The 18,020-nt window shown below is 41.7% G+C and overlaps 1 protein-coding gene across 6 annotated transcripts; it reads right to left on the bottom strand.

The window, feature by feature from the left end:
* Positions 1 to 185: 185 nt before the first annotated feature.
* On the bottom strand, positions 186 to 15,131 carry hm13 (histocompatibility (minor) 13). 6 transcript variants are annotated; one of them, XM_074644844.1, is made up of 12 exons: positions 14,693 to 15,131; positions 11,445 to 11,480; positions 8,992 to 9,090; positions 8,083 to 8,165; positions 7,904 to 7,992; positions 7,696 to 7,781; positions 7,047 to 7,172; positions 5,868 to 5,925; positions 5,507 to 5,627; positions 4,896 to 4,998; positions 4,252 to 4,337; positions 186 to 1,775 (listed from the first exon to the last, which is right to left on the bottom strand). In XM_074644844.1, the coding sequence occupies exons 1-12, from the start codon at positions 14,924 to 14,926 to the stop codon at positions 1,679 to 1,681; spliced, it is 1,218 nt and encodes a 405-aa protein (XP_074500945.1). In that variant the 5' UTR covers positions 14,927 to 15,131; the 3' UTR covers positions 186 to 1,678. The 6 variants fall into 6 exon arrangements, with proteins under 6 accessions (XP_074500945.1, XP_074500948.1, XP_074500947.1 ...); XM_074644847.1 differs by having other exon boundaries at positions 186 to 1,728; positions 4,240 to 4,337; positions 14,693 to 15,130; XM_074644846.1 differs by having other exon boundaries at positions 186 to 1,726; positions 4,230 to 4,337; positions 14,693 to 15,129.
* Positions 15,132 to 18,020: the final 2,889 nt, after the last annotated feature.

Here is an 18,020-nt window from a genome sequence, read left to right as displayed (position 1 = left end):
AGAACCAGAACTATTAGAAAGGAGCTGAGTCTGAGGAAAACATTTGATCCCTTTGGTTTGCAGCTACAGCTGTTGTCCATTTAAGTTTTGTGCATGCTCTAAAACATTCCCACCTTTCAGGTATAACACAGTTATTATTATTAAGAGCACAACATGTGCTCTGGATAAATGAACCATAACAGTGCCTGATCATAAGTGGGATTTATTTCCTGGCAAGCAGCGGGACAGAACTGGTTCACACGTACAGTCAGTATTTAGACAGGTGGGTGTAAAAACACAGTACAGCTTTTAAACAAATAACTGTATTACAATCAAAAACTTCTAACTGCATTTTTCATCTTAAAATTCTGGCCTTTAACAAGAAACAATAAAACAAAGTAAAACTGAACCAACAGAAAACACTGACGTGAGAAAGCAGAAGGCAGAATGAGCGGCGGCCCGGCGCCAAATAAACTACGATGTGAAGAAACCCAGAGACAAAGAACCACGCCTGGATGACTGAAAGTAACAGCGGTGCGTCAGTTTGAGAAGTCACACCGTGGAATATACGAGCTCAGGTACCCGGAGGATTTAAATTAATCGTGGTTCTTTGTTTGGAGGCTTTGAAGACAAAGAAAACAAAAGAAGCGCTTGTTGCACCGTGTGGTTTCTCCACTTTTGAGGCTGTTTAAAGACTAAACCAAACGCTCCCTTCAAGCAGCGAGTCTAAAGGTGTGTTCAGACCGCGATTTTCCTGACGTCACCGACAATCAGAAATGGAGGACAACTTATTGTCGCCGTCTGTGACATGGATCTATAAAGTAGTGCCGTCAAAGTTAACGCGATAACGCAACATTTAACGCCACTAATTTCTTTAACGCAACTTGAGATTATTAGGTTGTAACAGGCTCAGTTTTACAGCCAGAGTGAAGATACTGGTATCATATGAAAATCCAAGGAATCCATTGGTAGCAACCATGTCCTACTAGCTTGTCGGGAAGGAGGCTAAATAACGCTACAAACTTACACTAATATTTTGGCGAGGAAAAACTGTCATGGCCATTTTCAAAGGGGTCTCTTGACCTCAAGATATGTGAATGAAAATGGGTTCTATGGGTACCCACGAGTCTCCCCTTTACAGACATGATCACTTTATGACAATCACATGCAGTCTGCTAACCAAGTTAGCACAAACGTTGGTCGTTAAGGGTGAATACTTGTAACGCAAGGCAAAAATCCGCTTTGCGTTTGGTCTGAACACACCTCCTGGTCTATCTGATCCAACAAGCTGCAAAAACACACAAGATGTTCTGATGCTGTTGGTACTGATTCTACAAACTGCTGGACAAAGTTTGACTGTAATAAAACCAAGACGACACTCGCTGGGCGCTGTGTGTTCCTGTGTGAGAGCAGCGTAGAGACACGGAGAGGAATCATGGTAGGCACCGAGTCTGTAACCAAACAACCACCACCACCGGGTAGCACGACAGCAGCCGTTACCATGGAGACCAGCGGCCGTTCCCGCGCTTATCAGAGACAGACAACGTTTGGCTACGTGAGCCCCGTTTCCCCCCCGGCGACAAACAGGAAGTAGGAGAGGCGGGAGGGGGAGGGGCTTCAGTGAAATGTGGTGGCAGCAGGCTGGATGAGGCGTTTGAGGAGGAGGGGTGGGGGGGGCAGGGAGGGGCAGCGAGGGATGCTATTGGTCCTTCTTCTCCGATTCCGAGTCCTCTTTAGCCTCTGTAGCCTCTGTAGCCTCTGTAGCGTCTGTGTCCTCGGGAGGGGTCTCCTCGTACCTGGAGAGGAGGAGGAGGAAGAGGAAGAGAGAGAAACAAATGCATCATCATAAATGTTTCCATTTTCAGTGTAAAATCATCCATCAGCAGAACTTCCTTCACTTCTGCAGGATTATTTTCATTAATTGCAAACATTATTTAAAGCCCCCCCTCAAGTGTATTTTGGCATTTCTATGATATTCCAACTAAGTTGATTAGCAACACTGTTGGCTTAATTTTGTGCTCAAAGTAAAAAAATAAAAAGAAGATTGTTGGTAAAATGTGAATATTATGTATGACTATAGTAGAAGCTGCAGGTCAAAGGTCATCCTCCAAGCTGCAGGTGGACTCATGTTAGTTTGAGCAAACTGATAAATCTGAGGCTGAAGAGTTGTTTATTCTGCTTGTAGTTGTTGTGGTGGTTGTGATAGTTGTAGTTGTTGTGAAGGTTGCTGTGGTTGTGATGGTTGCTATGATTGTGGTGATTGTGGTGGTTGTAGTGATTGCGGTGATTGTAGTGGTTGCGATGGTTGTGGTGGTTGTGGTGATTGTAGTGGTTATGGTGGATGTGGTGGTTGCGGTGGTTGTAGTGATTGCGATGGTTGTGATGGTTGTAGTGGTTGTGGTTGTTGTAGTGATTGTGATGGTTGTGGTGGTTGTAGTGGTTGCGATGGTTGTGGCGGTTGCGATGGTTGTGGTGGTTGTAGTGACTGTAGTGGTTGTAGTGATGGTTGTGGTTGTTGTAGTGATTGCGATGGTTGTGGTGGTTGCGATGGTTGTAGTGATTGTGATGGTTGTAGTGGTTGCGATGGTTGTTAAGGTGGTGACACACAGACGGCCAGGTGAATGAGGGGATGACAGCACTGGTTAACAGGCTGATTACCTGCCCAGGTGAGACAGGAGGGGGCGGGGGGAGTAAAGAGAGAGGGGCGGGGCCTCTACATGGCGGTGGGCTGTAACCGTCTGCGACGGGGGGAGGAGCCTGTCGCCATAGAGACTGCATCCATGGAGCTAGCCAGGCTGGCGGGCGAGCCGCTGACAGTTGGGAAGGAAGTGAGCCTGGGAGAGCCAAGAGCCAGGGAGAACTTCCTCTGACGACTCATAGCTAACCACGGGGGAGACGAGGGAGGAGAGGGGGAGGATGGATGGAGGAGAAAATCAGAAAAAGAAAGGTGATAAAAATGAAAGAAAACAGGGAGGAGAGAAAGAGAGAGAGAGAATGTGTAAGTTTTAATCTTAAACTCTAAAGTTAATAAAAGCTACTACAGAGTTCTGCTGTTAAAATATTATAGAGACGAGAGGGATGGAGGAGGAAGAGAGAGTAGGATGAGGATGAAGGAGAGGACGAGAGAATGAGACAGAAAAGGAGGAGGAGGAAGAGAGAGGAGGAGAGCAGAAAAGGAAAAGGAGGAGAGAGGAGGATGGAGAGGAGGAGGAACAGGGAGGAGGCAGAAGAGAGAGAGGAGGAGGAGGAAGAGAAAGAGAGAGGAGGACGACGAAAGAGGAAGACAAGAGAGGAGGAGGAAGAGAGAAGAAGAAGAAGAGGGGAGGTGGTGACGGAGCAGAGGAGGCGAGAAGATGGCAAGAAAAGAAAGGAAGAGGAGTAAGAGAGGGAGCTGATGAGGACAAGTGATGGAGGGACTGAACGAGGTGTTGGGAAACTAAATGATGATGATGAGGAGGAGGAGGAGGAAGAGGAGGAGGAGGAGGAGGATCTCAATGTCAATCAAAGACGTCACCGTGACGACAAAGAACGTATATTGATAAGAAGTGAAAGTCAGTTGTTCGTTCCATTGCAACGTCCAGCGCCCAGCAGCAAAGCTACGCTTCCGCCATTTTGGACTGAAAGCGACTACCAGACGCCAGTAAAACGTGGTTGAAAAACGATGCAATCTGGTTGCCATGGTAATGAGTTACGTCTGACTATTAACCACACCCCCATTCCCTGTTTGAGAAAGAACGTTAACTAAAAAACAGGAAGTAAAGTTGGCTGGAGGAGGACTTTAACATTTTTATAATTCTTTTTCACTTGTAGACAGATTTCCATCACAGTCGCAGTCAGTCTGTTTCCGTACTTAATAAAATTTAACTTTTGCAGATGTTTCTCTTGTTTCAGGCAGGTTGAGGCTGAAGAGTTGTTTAATCTGCTGTCCAATCACACAGCAGTAGTTTATTTTTTGCAAAGAGCAAATCATGTGATCAAAAAGGCTTCACTTCAACCAAACCGACCAATCAGCTGAGAGATTTCAACGCACAGACTATTGAACCTACACATCATAACATCAGGAGTTACTAATGAATTCTATTGTAACAAATAATATATTTCATTATTTTAGTATTAAAACCAAGAAAATGCTTTTTTAACTCAACTACAAAAGTACCTAAAAGATCCAACGATTTTTGACTAATTTAGAAGAACTGAGATGTCGTTATCCCAACAGTTCTTCTTGGAAAGTAGACTGAATTGCAACAAACAAATCATCACATGGTCACTCACCTGAACATCTCTGTGAACTCTCCTTTGAGCAGTGCTACGACGACGGGGAAGCCGATGCAGGCCGGGACCAGGTAGAGCAGAGCGGGCTGCAGACAGACCGACAGACAGACAGGTTAACATCCAGCAGACAGACAGACAGGCTCAGCCTCCTCTGTGGCCATATTATTGTAGAACTACAGCTGTCAAATTCAACGTGACAATAACACTTTAACGCAAATTTGTTATAACGCCACTAATATCTTTAACGCAACTTGTGACTTTTAGGTTGTAGCGGGCTCAGTTTTAAAGCTAGAGTGAAGATACTGGTATCATATGAAACTAGAAAACCTAAGGAATCCATTGGTATGTATATGTATGTAAAACATGTGTCATTAATTTCTGATAAATCACGATTAACTTGTTAATTGATTTCCAGTAATAAATATATACAAAGGGCTGTCAATCGATTACAATATTTAATCGTGATTAAACACATGATCATCAATCAGATTTGTCAAGTATTTAATACTCTTATCAACATGGGAGTGGGCAAATATGCTTGCACGTGTGACAACTGTTTCATCTACACAGGACATTGATGATATTTTGGCCATGAAAGGCTGAATAGTTTCACCAAAATGTGGCTTTGACCTGTTGCCTCGTACCTGTGCGTGTTTGAAGGTGTGCATAACGAAGATGGTGAGGCCCAGTCCGAAGATGTAGGCCAGGAAACTAGAGTAGAAGTACGTCCTGCTGTTCTTCTTTAGGCTGCAGGAAGAAAAATCTCATCATCATCATCATGAGGAACATTAAACCTCCAAATCTACCTCAGCCAAAGAGAGAGACAACAAAGAACAAAAGATGGAGGCAGAGAAGAAGAAAGAAAAAAGAAACAGTCACATTGTCACAAGAAGAAGAAAATATATATATATATATATTATAGATTGGGAGCAAAAACATAACTCAATTTCCTCCCCGAGGATCAATAAAGTATTTCTGATTCTGATATTTATTTGCTTGCCGGAGAGAGGGAAGTTCGTCCCGAAGTGGCCGCTGTATTTATACCCTACACCTTAAAGGAGGTGCTTCATTCAGCTGGGAGTGTGACTACAATCAGAGTTCAGGAAGGGTGAAGGGCCGGATTAGAATTGGGCCAGTGACACTTGCCACTCGCCAGAGAGGGTGGATGTTACCTGACGAAGATGAAGAAGGAGAAGGAGAAGAAGAAGAAGAAGGAGAAAGAGGAGAAGGAGAAGGAGAAGAAGAAGGGTGTTACCTGACGTCGAAGCGCAGCAGCAGGGCGATGAAGATACCTGGGATGACGATGTCACCCAGACCCAGCATGGCAAAGTTACTGGCTTCAAGTCCTCTCTCCAACAAGTCCTGAGGAAACACCACTGGGGGGGGGGGGGGGGGGGGGGGGGAGAGAGAGAGAGAGAGAGAGAGAGAATCGTACAAAAATGTAATGAAAATAAAACAGTGCGTCTGAAATGAGCTTTGTGACGGGATGTTTCATGGTGACCAGCAGAGACTAAAAATAACCACAGACGTGAGCACTGAGGCGGTGACTCATGTATCCAGAGAGAGTCGTGTTGATATTCAGAACCTGTAGAAACAACTGTTTCTCACATACTTACATTTGATTGGTGCTTCAAAGGACTTGGCAACTGTTACCATGACGTTGGTCCCAAACACCTGGAGAGAAAATCAGAATACAGATGTAACGGTGAGTTCAGGTGCTGCTGAGTTATTGTTAAAGACCATCTTTTAAAGGCCCAGGCTCATATTTATAAAAGCTGTAAAAGTTAATTTTTCATTTAATTTTTACTCACAAACAGTGGAGTAAACCTTATTTATTAAATTTAATTTCCATTGTCTCTGTTAGCAGTGTTGCCGTTTTTTCACTGTTAGCACTGTTACCTGCTGGCCACAGGCTTAAGCCCGGGACACACAGGTGTCCGAGGCAGCGTGTGGCGGCTGAGGAACCTGTTGTTTTTTATTTCAGCGTCCATGTTAACAGGTCAGCTGCGTCTCTTCTAGAGATTCGAGGTCTTGCCTAATTTAACTGTGAGCTGCACGGTTCACAGCAACAACAGACAGTGAAAATGATCTTTTGACAGTATATTGACATCATACCAGCAACATTACTACAGCTTTAATGTCTGTTTCTGTAGAATATGTCACAGACATGAAAAAAAAGTAAAGATTTATTTTTAAATCAACACTTCCTGCTTACATTTCAAAATAAAAGCGCTCAAGCGTTTTTTTTGCTTTGGACAGAATTTCTTCATTTGTCAACACGAGGCTTTTATTCTGAAATATTTACAGGACAATGTTGTAGAAAATGCAGTGACAGGCACGGCTCCATGAATAAAGTACGGGGTTTAAATTGTGGATTATGAAAGGCAAACTCTATGTAGAAAGAACGGACGCCACACGCGTGAAACACGCAGCAGTTCAGCGAGGTAGCCGTCACGCACTGCTCGTGCGGGCAGTGTGTCCCCGCCATCAGCCGTCGCCATGTCAAGAGCCGTGCAGAGACAATAGAAATGCTCCCAATCTCACATTTAGCACCTTTAATTGTTACTGGTGATATTAATGAACGTTTTTGCAGAATAATATATCACTCATCAGTCTCCACTCGGCTGGTTTACCGCAGTTTATTTACAGGAACCAATCAGAGCAATACGTTCTTTGTGATTCTTAGTTTAACTCATTTTGTAACTTGATTGGATGTTAAATAAATACTGAACTGTAGAATAATAGACATGTAGTGTTTTTATTGTGAGTGAATGTGTGTTAAAAAGTCATCTCACCCAGAAGACGTCGTAGACGAACAGCCCCCCCAGCAGGATGCAGCCGGTACTGACGTTGTTCAGGTGGAGCAGCTCCACTCCATTCAGGGCAAATGCCAGGCCAAACAGGTTATTGGCTATCCAGTGCTGTGATGTCACAAAACAGACAGGTTATTGGCTATTTAAACTGTGACGTCACATAATAGACAGGTTATTGGCTATTTAAACTGTGACGTCACATAATCTACTGTTTGTCCAGACAGGTATATGATTGGTTATCCAGTACTGTGACATCATAGAAACAGTTGTGGTCACAGAAACATAAATATGATGTCAGCGCTCTGCAGCTCTGTGATAACATTTTAAATTAAATATTGTGGTGCTGCAGAGATGTCCTGGCCTACACATCATATTCTACTGAAGACTTAAGAAAACATCTTTGTTTGGTACAGACCCCCTTAATCACACCATAATTATTTTAATATGCTTTTCAATGAAAATTTGAATAATTATGTAAAAATTATCATCAAAATATCAGTCAAAATAATCGCGATTAGATATATTTTTTCAAAATCGTTCAGCGCTAGTCGTGAAGACAGTTGTCACTAACAATAACAGCTGAAGATATTACATATCTACCTAATATATCTAATATAACCTTTGACGTTACCTTTTTGAGCAGGTACCAGACTCCCACCACGCTGCTGATGACTAGACACACCAGGTTCTTGGTGTCAAACTCATAGTTGACTATTTCTGCAGAGAGAAGGAGAGACGTGGGTCTGAATTATATTGGTCAGATTTAAATTGTATTAACATCAAAATCAAAGGTTAACTGGTAAACAGTGTTGTTTCCAGTGTTGGGCAGCAGGTCTCACCTTCTTTAGACTCTTCAGAGCCCTGAGTGAAGAGCAGCTGGAACTGCTTGTTTGAGAAAGAATCAGGAAAGATTCTCGTCATCAGAGGACTGAGAGACAGAAACAAGAACAGAGTGAATCACCTTCAACATCAATGTCATGATGTTTTATATTTCCCCAACACATACATCGTGATTTACCTCATAGTGTGAGACAGAGCCAGGACGCCCAGCCCAAAGAAGTAGATGGACAGCAGCATGTTGATGTACTCTTGAGAGAATACCTGCATCAGAACACACGTCACATATTAAACTGAGTGAGCTGGACTCATTTATCCAAACCCTCGCTACAGGAGGCCTCTGGAGCATACCTGCCAACATTGAGATCTTAAAAAAGGGAGGATTTCAAAACCAAAGCGGGGGGTCTGGGGTCTTTCCCCCAGGAAACTTTGTTTCCTGCAATCTGGTGATTTTAAAAGAATGAAAATAACAAAATAATAAGTACACTGCAACAGCATTTTCTGTTCAACATTTGATTTTAACTTTAATTCTCAGGAAAGAAAACTGAATAATTCGCCCCTCTGGTGTGAACTTGGCGTGTGAATCTCTGGCATAAACTAATATTCATCCGTTTTCATTTATTTTTGCTCCTGCTTGAATATTTCTTTCTCTTAGTTCTCTCACTCACTGAAGGTCCTTTCAGACACAACGCGACAACGGCACCACTGCGCTCTGAAACCCGTTATTTCTAACCGCTTGCGCCGCGCCACTACGTCTTTGCCCTGCAGAGACCAAAGCCCAAATTTGGGCGCTGCACGCTGTGACGAGCGCAGCTTAAGCATGAGCTCAAACTGCGCTGTGTCGTGAGCATAGACTGCTCCCTTTTGCCAGGAAACGACAGTTGGTGTAGCTCTATTGTCGTCCAGGTGGAAAGGGTAGTTATTATACACACTGTTCAGTTCCAGAAACAGGCTAAGATAACGAAAAGGAAAAAAAAGTGTGAAAATCTGCTATAAAATCGGGGAGAAATATGGGAGAATTGTGACTACAGGGAAACCGGGAGGGTTGGCAAGTATGTCCTGGAGGAGGGCTGAGGAAACCCTGTGTTACCTTGAAGAAGAGGTAGAGCCCAAACAGAGTGCAGCTGGCGATGATGGGAAACCTCGCTGCGTCTCGACTGGTGATCGTTTCTGGCATGTCTGATGCATTCTGGGAGGAGAGAGAGAGAGAGAGAGAGAAACAGAGAAGATGGGAAGCAATGTGTCATTAGAAAGAGAGGGATGTTGTGGTTTTCAGTGTTTATGTATAAAACAAGTAGTTATCTCAAAACAATACAAACTCCATTTCAGTTAGTTAAAACCAAGAAACACGCTGAGTTCAGTCCTGAAATAAGCTCAGACTAGTTCACCTGAACAGGATCTAGTTTAGTCTAAAAGAACATAACACTTGTGGATTTCCATCAGCAGCCTGAGCTTCATGCATTTAGATAGAAAATGATTCTACTCTTCGTCGACGACAATGTTTACCATGTAGTACGAATTGTTAAAAAGGACAATTTTGTTTATAAAGACTTGTGTTTGGGACCATCATTCTTATCAGTGACATTAACACTGACTGTTTACACGCACAAAGTATTCACGTTTTTTCCCTTATTCCTAAAAACACAACATTCCTACTAAGCTGTTGACATGACTAATGAAACTGAATATTCCACTAATATTCCTGTTAACATGCAGCCGTGCATACTCTGATTAACGTAAAACACCTCAGACGGCGTTGTGATATTTGTGCATATCCAAAAGTCTGTTGATATCCAAGTCTTTCATAATGTTTAAAAGTAGCTGTGTTCATGTCAAAACAAGCTCCTGACAATCAGAACACTCTTTAAATAGTCCGTTACACTCTGCAAATCATATCATACATCCCACAAGAAGTAAGTAGCCTCCATGAAGAATAGCCCTTTTTACACCAGACTTTCCGGTCCACTGACTCAGAGCGCACCTCCACATCTGCCAGACCAGTCACAATAATCAAACTCACCGTATATTATATAGAAACAATTTGTTCAAAACTCAGCCAAACTAATGACACATTTTTTCACTGTCTCTGATTAAATGCCGTTTTACTAAAATTATTTGTTGTTTTCTTGTGCAATATGTCTGGGTGGCAAATTCCATTTCATTCATAGCTCGGTACATGGCCATTTGTTTGATTGCATTAGTCCAGTTCAGTCCAGTAAAGAGAACGGAGCTGATGGGAGAGCTAGCGACGCACTTGGAGAAGTTAGAGGAAGTATACATGTGTGACTACGTCCGGTTTTTCAAAATAAGGTGTTAACAAAGGGAACTGTATATAAAAAATGCATATATGGAAATAAGATTGATTGCAAGATTGATTATATTCACCAGAAGTATAAAACATTACATGTTCCTTATAAATTAAAAAGAAAATACCACTAATTTGTGAGGGAAATGTCTTTAGTCCTTGATTTTTGGGCTGCTCGAAAAAAATGTAACAAATAATTCCAGACAATGATCCTGATATATTTGACTTCAGGACATCTCTGACTACATACATGCTGAAAACAAACATTTTACTGTATTAATTTTGATATTTTCCATAGTAAAAGTCCCTAGAAGTGTATGATTCAACTTTTCCCCATGGTCTAGTGTTTAAAAAAGTCGACCAAAAATCACAATAAATCGCAATATCCAATCACAATACTTGTAGAACGGCAATATTTAAAAATCACAATGCATATCGAATTTGTCACCCAAGTATCGTGATAGTATCGAATGGGGAGATAGGGCTAGGTCGATTCGATTCACCTATTTGTAAGCGGACGTTTTACTGGCGTCCGGTAGTCGCTTTCAGTCCAAAATGGCGGAAGCGTAGCTCTGCTGCTGGGCGCTGACGTTGCAATTGAACGACCAACTGTCTTTCACTTCTTATCAATATACGTTCTTTGGTAAAACACTTTCTCTGACATCGCTCCACTTCACACATTACATCTGAATGTATTGCGTGTTTGAACTTGGCTTTTTGAAAACTGCCAGCCTCAGTTTCCAGGTGAGTAAATCACTGAGTGCTCACGCTGTCCTTCTACACTGCTGCTGTTACCAAAGACACAAACAGACAGAGACGGAGTGACAGGAAGTCCCTGAGAGAGAAGCTTGACAGTCACCTCTATCTATATTCTCCTCCATCTACTCCCCCGAGAGACAAACTGGGACAGAGGAGAGGAAAGGGAAAGAAAGGGAGATGATAGTGAAGGCAAAAGGAGATGAGGACAGAAGGAGGAAGAGGATCCTTGTTGCTGCACTAAAAGGTGAGCACTGTCTTGAATTAAGCGTTCAGTCAATCAGTGAGGAAACTAGTACAACCTCATGTTCCAAAGCAACTAAATATAAAGTGTACAAACACCTCATGCAGAAGAGTTTTAACGAACTACAACTCCTGAGTGTCTCTGTAGCTGCTGCAAGCTCCACTATTCACTGTTAGTAAGTGAACTCTGTGTATTTACTGATGTGTTAGTGCTGTGAACAAGCGTCCGTTATACTCACTCTGAACCCAGAATCGTAATCATTTTCTCCGAGCTCCTACAGACAGACAGACAGACAGAATGGATGGACAGACAGATGTGCACAGACAGACAGGAAAAGAGAGGGATCAGATCGGCAACAAAGAGGAGGACAGGAAGCAGGACCCACCCAAAAATCAGGAAACAAATCATCATCGTTGAATTCTGAGAGGAAAACAGTTTAAATGATTTTATGTTATTTGACCTCATTATAAAGATGGCCAACAGAAGAAAGAGAGACAGGAAGCACAAAGAGAGAAGGAGAGAAGAAGAAGAAGACGGAGGAGGATGATCTGCAACAAGGTTCAGGAGTCAGATTCAAGCCCAGTTACACCACACCTGAGACAACACCTGAGACAACACCTGAGCCAGTACCTGAGCCAACACCTCGGACAACAACAATACCCATTTGTATTTGTCTCTGCTGGCCACCGTACACTCTCACTGTGAGACAATTGTATTAAATCAATGGCAACAAGCCTGTATTCACTTATGATCAGGACCACATGTCGTCATGATGACTCACAAACAGACTCACAAGGTGAAAACAAAACCAGCGTCTCTGTCGCAGCTGATGATAACATCCTCAGGCCTCAGAACTAAAGAGTTGAAGTCAACTCTCCTCCTTCTGTTTGTCGCTTTCAGTGATGATCATCATTAATTGAACAACCTGCACTACTGGTTCTAATGCAGTCAACAGATGCATATACAGTATGTAAGGGTTAATGTACAGCAAGCCGGTCATTGTTGTGAAAGACTCCCCGACAGGGCTAGCTGTACATTATCCCGCTTATTACACGGCTACTTACTTATGAAGTCTGACATCAGAACTGCGCCCATAGCAACAGTCTGTTATAAAGAGATTACAGACCGCAGAACGATGTGATTGATCAATCAGAATCGAGTATTCAACACAGCTGTGTAATAATAAAAGATAAATGATAGCCTAATTACTGACAATTTAAATTATATTAATTTTTCAATGAATCAATCTATCTATCTATCTATATATATATATAATTATTATTATATTATTGGTTTACAATTATTGATGCATTAAAGCTGAAGTAGGCGAGATTGGAGAAAATATGATTAAGAAAATGTTTTTATAAAACGGTCGCTATATCATGACAGTAGTACATGAAACAGTTAACCTCCGTGTCCTCCGGTGCTCCCAACGGCATCTGCAAGATTTCACAGACCGGAGAAAAACAAGCAGTAAGAGCTGATCTGAGGACCGCTGTCCAGCTGCCGTCTATGAGAGCCGGCTGTCAATCACTCGTGAACTCCGACCAAACGGTCAAACTAGGCAGCGCTGATCAAATATGAATCAATATTATGTTACATTAATGTCTATTTCTCTCCTCAGATGTTTTCAGAATCATCTCGTAGTGCACGGTTTAGCTGTAAAATGAGAAAGTTTGTGACGCCACCGTCATTGTGAAATCTGGTGAAGGAATGCCAAGTTCAGCACAGCCAATAGGAACGCTCTCTCTGAAATGACCTGTGATTGGCCAAAGTCTCCCGTCACGCAAGATGTTCTAAAGCCTGAAAACAGAGCCACGAGGAGGTGCAGAAGTCTAGTTTCCTCTCAGAACACTTGAATTACAATATGCTGAAAGGTTATTATGGAATTTTTGCCCAATGATACCAAAAATATATACTGCCTACTGCCACTGTAACGTGTTCATCGCTTTTATGTTGCAGCTGGTAAAGGTGGAGCTCATTTTTTATATATTTCTAATATTATATATTTACACAAGTACAAGTACTTGAGTAAATGTTAGTTTAGTTACTTTCCACCGCTTTCAACCAGTTTCATCATCACAGTGACACCACCATCAGCTCCAGGCTGCAGACAGGATGTGGGACGGTTTAACCGTTTACTTAAAGCTCAACTGCGCATGTTCACAAAACCCCCAGAAAAAAAGAGTGCAAATACATCCACTCTTGTACACGTCTCACACACACACACACACACACACACACACACACACACACACACACAGTTACTGCTCTGTATTCAGCTACACGTCGACACCTGTCAGCCAGTTTAACCTCCTCCATCTCCATCGTTGGTTTGTATTCCACAAATGTATTTAAATAAAATCATATATTTTTCTTTATCTGTGTATATATCTTGTTTTCTTTGTTCCTGGTTATCTCTTTGTTCACCTGTCCAGGTGACTTATTCCCCGAGTGCTCCACAGACAGACTCAGGAAGGTCTGCAGGACAGATAATAATGCACACAGTGCACTTTCATAAGGCACTGGAGTTACCCTGCACTATATTCACTTTTAACAGTCTCTTCTGCACTATACTCACTGTTTCAATAGTCGTGTATCACAGCTGTTACCCTGCACTATAGTCAGTTTTAATAGTTTTCTTCATCTCCTTGTATTTTTAGATCTGGTATATTTTTTTGTACCTTGTACTACTAACCTTTTTACTGCCTTTTTACCAACATGTTTTGCACTATGGAACTGTGATGCTGGAAACTTGAATTTCCCTCTGGATCAATAAAGTTACTATGTATATATGTATGTAGTTATTTCTTCTCCAGACAGATTAAAGTTAGTTAGTTGCTCTGGGACTGAGGTGGAAGAAGTACTCAGATCTTTGACTTAAGTAAAAGTAGTAATACCACAGTGTAGAAATACTCAGTTATAAGTAAAAGCCTTCAAAATCATACTCAAGTAAAAGTACAGAAGTATTAGCCTTTACAGTACAAAAAGTAAAAGTACTCATTATGCAGAATAATATATTATTACACTTTCATAGACTAAGCTACTGGAGTTACCCTGCACTAAATTCACTTTTAACAATCTCTTCTGCACTATGTTCACTTTTTAATAGTCCTATATCACAGCTGTTACCCTGCACTATATTCAGCTTAACAGTTTTCTTCATCTCCTTGTATTTTTATATCTGGTATATTATTGTGTACTTTGTACTACTAACTTTTTTACTATCTATTCTTCTGGCCTGGTTCCTCAAGGTGTGACAGCAGGTAAACAGTGTGGAGGAGGTGTAAATAAACATCTGGTACACTACAGCAGCATCCCATCAGGAGTGACCAGCACCAGGACAAACCAGCGGAAAGCACGAGCACTTTGGTACTTTACTTTGGTTACTAATGGCCCTTTAAAACAAACAGCACAAGGCCGCAGACACATCACAGAACCACCGAGGTCTGTTCCGTGTTGGGTGCTGCAGCAGCTGGACGTTACCTTGGATTTGGAGCAGGTGACGGACCGCAGAGCTCCGAAGAAGATGGGCAGCAGCGCCATGAACACCAGGCTGCCGTACGCCAGCGCCGTGCCCTGCGGAGAGGCCACGAACTTAGCCGTCGCGTTGAGCGCCGCCTCGGTGCCGTTGGAGTCGGTGGCGTTCAGGGCGTCCAGGATGGCGGCGGCGGCGGCCTCTGTGGCCGAGGAGGCCGGGATCTGCTCGGTATCAGCCATGGTGGGTGTCTTCAGAGATGGGCTTCAGGGTAGAGGGGGGACCGCGGTGCAGTGCTGGAGAGGCGGCGGCGGCGGCGGCAGAGAGACGGACAGACGGGTGGAGAGGTGGAGGTGGAGGCTGCAGCTGCTGTGTGTTTCTCATTCATATAAACAAGAGATGCTGCTGCTGCAGTAAGGCCACGTTTCCTAAAACACTGAGCAGAGAGCAGGCTGCAGACAGGAGGTCTCACTCTGCTGCTGTTTCCCGGCAAACCAGCTTATAGGTGCATTACCTGCCCCCTACTGGACTGGAGTGTGGAGCAGTAAAAAAATAAAATAAAATAAAATAAATAAATAAAAAACAAAAACAATAAAATAATAACAATAATAATAATAATCATAATTAAATTCTCTCCATTATTCCTGTTGCCCTTAAAGGGACTGTTTGTAACTTTTTACACTTATAAATCTACCGGGGCGGTTTCCCATGCGCGCTTGCATGTGGCTACGCTGTTCAGACTCCCTGTGGACACGTACCATCAGACTCCAACACAAACTACACGGAAGCACCAAAACCTCAAAGTTATATCTAGTGAAGCCCGTCTGTTAAACAGTGTTGGATGCGGTCGGAGGACGCGGGGGAGACCGTAGCTTTGGTCTCCAGGGCCGGAGTCTCTGCTCCTCTGCCTGCTTGCCTTCACTCACACGCCGCGCGCGTTCTCGCTTCACCTCACGTGCGTGTGCGCACACTACACACTGCAGAAGAGTTAGTTTAGCTCTGAGAATATCTAGTGAATGTACAGTGGACGTTTGTGCAGGAAGAGGCAAAAAACCCACTGGGCTTATCTGAAGCCTCCACCCGGAGACAAGATTAATATAAAGAAATAATATGACTACGAAATAGTGATAAACAATTAGGACAATATATATATATATATATATATATATATATAATAACAACAATAACAATACAGTAAATATATCAAAAAAGACGTGTGTGTGTGTGTGTGTGTGTGTGTGTGTTGCGTGGAAGTGTATGGTTAGTGTTTGTGAGGAGGATATTGATTTAAATATCTATAAAGACTTCTGGGCAATCGTAACCACACAACATTGTGAGTGGGAAAAAATAAAAAAACATAAAAACAGATGCATTGACAACATGGGGAAAAGCAATTACAAAACAGCAATTAAATGACCCTTAAAGAGACTTTTTGACAGAAACATTTGACAGATGAACAGTTTTATTGGTAGATGTGAAAAGCTACTCCATAATTTGGTTCCCCGAAATCTTATTGAAAATTGACCTCTACTAGTGAGGAATTTAGGAAGATGAAGATCTAGAGATTGACGGGTTGAGTAAGAATGGACCTGAGAATTTGTTTTGAACTGCTCAGGAAATATTCCCACCAGTAAGTATCTTATAAATAAAACACATATTTGAGAAATATTGATATCATAAATAGAAAGAATCTTTACTCCATTTCTACCCACTGCTGCTTTAAGTAAAATATCTGAGTGATTCTTCCACCATGAGGCAGTCACGTCATCTGTGTCTGCAATCTTTTGTTTGGGTGAAATGTGAAACATCTTCACAGAAATAGAGGATCTCTGCAGTGAGGAACTACTGGGTCTTCTTCGTTGGTGGAACAAGTTGTTCTGAGACACATCCAGCTGCAGAACCACAGCAGCACCTGCAGGTAGACAGGAGGAGACACAGACACATGTTGGGTCCAACAGCACAAAACTGACTTTCCTTTTAATGACATCTGTAGTTTTTATTATAAATAAGGTTTTTGTGCATTTCTTTAAAGGTCCCATATTATGCTAATTTTCAGGTTCATATTTGTGTTTCTACTAGAACATGTTTACATGCTGTAATGTTCAAAAAACACTTTATTTTTCTCATACTGTCTGCCTGAATATGCCTGTATTTACCCTCTGTCTGAAACGCTCCGTTTGAACAGAATTGCGTTGCTAGGCAACAGCTTAGGTTCATGTATACTTCCTGTCAGCTGATGACATTCACATATACTGCAACCAGGAACAAACTGGGACACATTTAGAATGTTTACGTTTAAATCTGTGTAATGGTTTAAATATTGTATATTTGTGACATCACAAATGGACAGAAATCCTGACAGCTTGTTTCAAATGCAGAGTTTCTGAATACGGGCTGTTTGTATTTCCCTGTGGATTGAGCGTTTCGATACTTTCACAGTATTTATATAGGACTAAAGCCTGCTTTATAATAAAAACACATGAGAATCTCACTTTTTTTATTATATGGGACCTTTAAAATAGCTGTAGTACCTCAAGGAGCCCAGAAGTAAAGGTAATATTTCACTCAGTGTAAAAGTAATATATAGTAAACATCATTAATATACACAGTATGGAATACGATGATATTTCCAACCATAGCTGCTCAAAGGTTAAAATGTGATATATTTGCATAGTTAAACCACATATTAAATTGATAATGGATCAAATTAAACTCTCAAACAGTTTGATGTTGTTGTCAGCCTGATCTCACAGGAGATTCATAGCCTACTTATTTTTATTTATTTATTTTAGTGAAAATGACTGGACAATGTTGACTTAACCACTTTATCATTGTCATTTTCTATCATCTTTAAATCTTTTTGCCTCTAAAGTAATTTACAGTAAAATATAAACCCTAACTTTATCAAAAAATAGTAGTGTACTTAATTTTTTAACATGATAAAAAAATAAGTTCAGTGGCATTTTTGTAGTTCATTTGTAATTTTGTAATGAACTAATTTGCCTAACTGTTTGTGATGTTATGGAAAATAAGGCTGATATAGTTTTATCATTAGTTGGACATGTTTAAACTGGAGTTTATTGGCTGTGGGAAAATGTTGAGCAACCAGGTGTGTCATGCTGGTGTTCTTCCACTTCTACCAACACAAAAGCAGCATTATGTGATATTACTTTATATGAAAATGTAATGAATTCCTTTGTATTGACGCCTGTTTTCTACTTGGTGTCTTCACAAATTTAGAAAAAGAAGAAAATCTAAAATTCGACTTCTCTCCAGCTGAGAGAAAGACACAGAGACCTGTGTCATCTCGTCTTTCCCACAGACCCTGAATGCAGC

Source organism: Sebastes fasciatus, chromosome 8 (genome assembly GCF_043250625.1).
Source record: "Sebastes fasciatus isolate fSebFas1 chromosome 8, fSebFas1.pri, whole genome shotgun sequence".
In the NCBI taxonomy this organism is placed as follows: Eukaryota; Metazoa; Chordata; class Actinopteri; order Perciformes; family Sebastidae; genus Sebastes; species Sebastes fasciatus.
This window is presented reverse-complemented; position numbering and strand designations above follow the sequence as displayed.

Bases quoted from the DNA above. Each gene is read 5' to 3' on its own strand.
- hm13 (XM_074644844.1), bottom strand. From the start codon at position 14,926: ATGGCTGATACCGAGCAGATCCCGGCCTCCTCGGCCACAGAGGCCGCC. The intron at 7,782-7,903 runs GTGAGACCTGCT...TTCTCTCTGCAG, and splicing joins CTCTGAAGAGTCTAAAGAAG to AAATAGTCAACTATGAGTTT. The intron at 7,173-7,695 runs GTAACGTCAAAG...GTGACATCACAG, and splicing joins TCTGGTACCTGCTCAAAAAG to CACTGGATAGCCAATAACCT.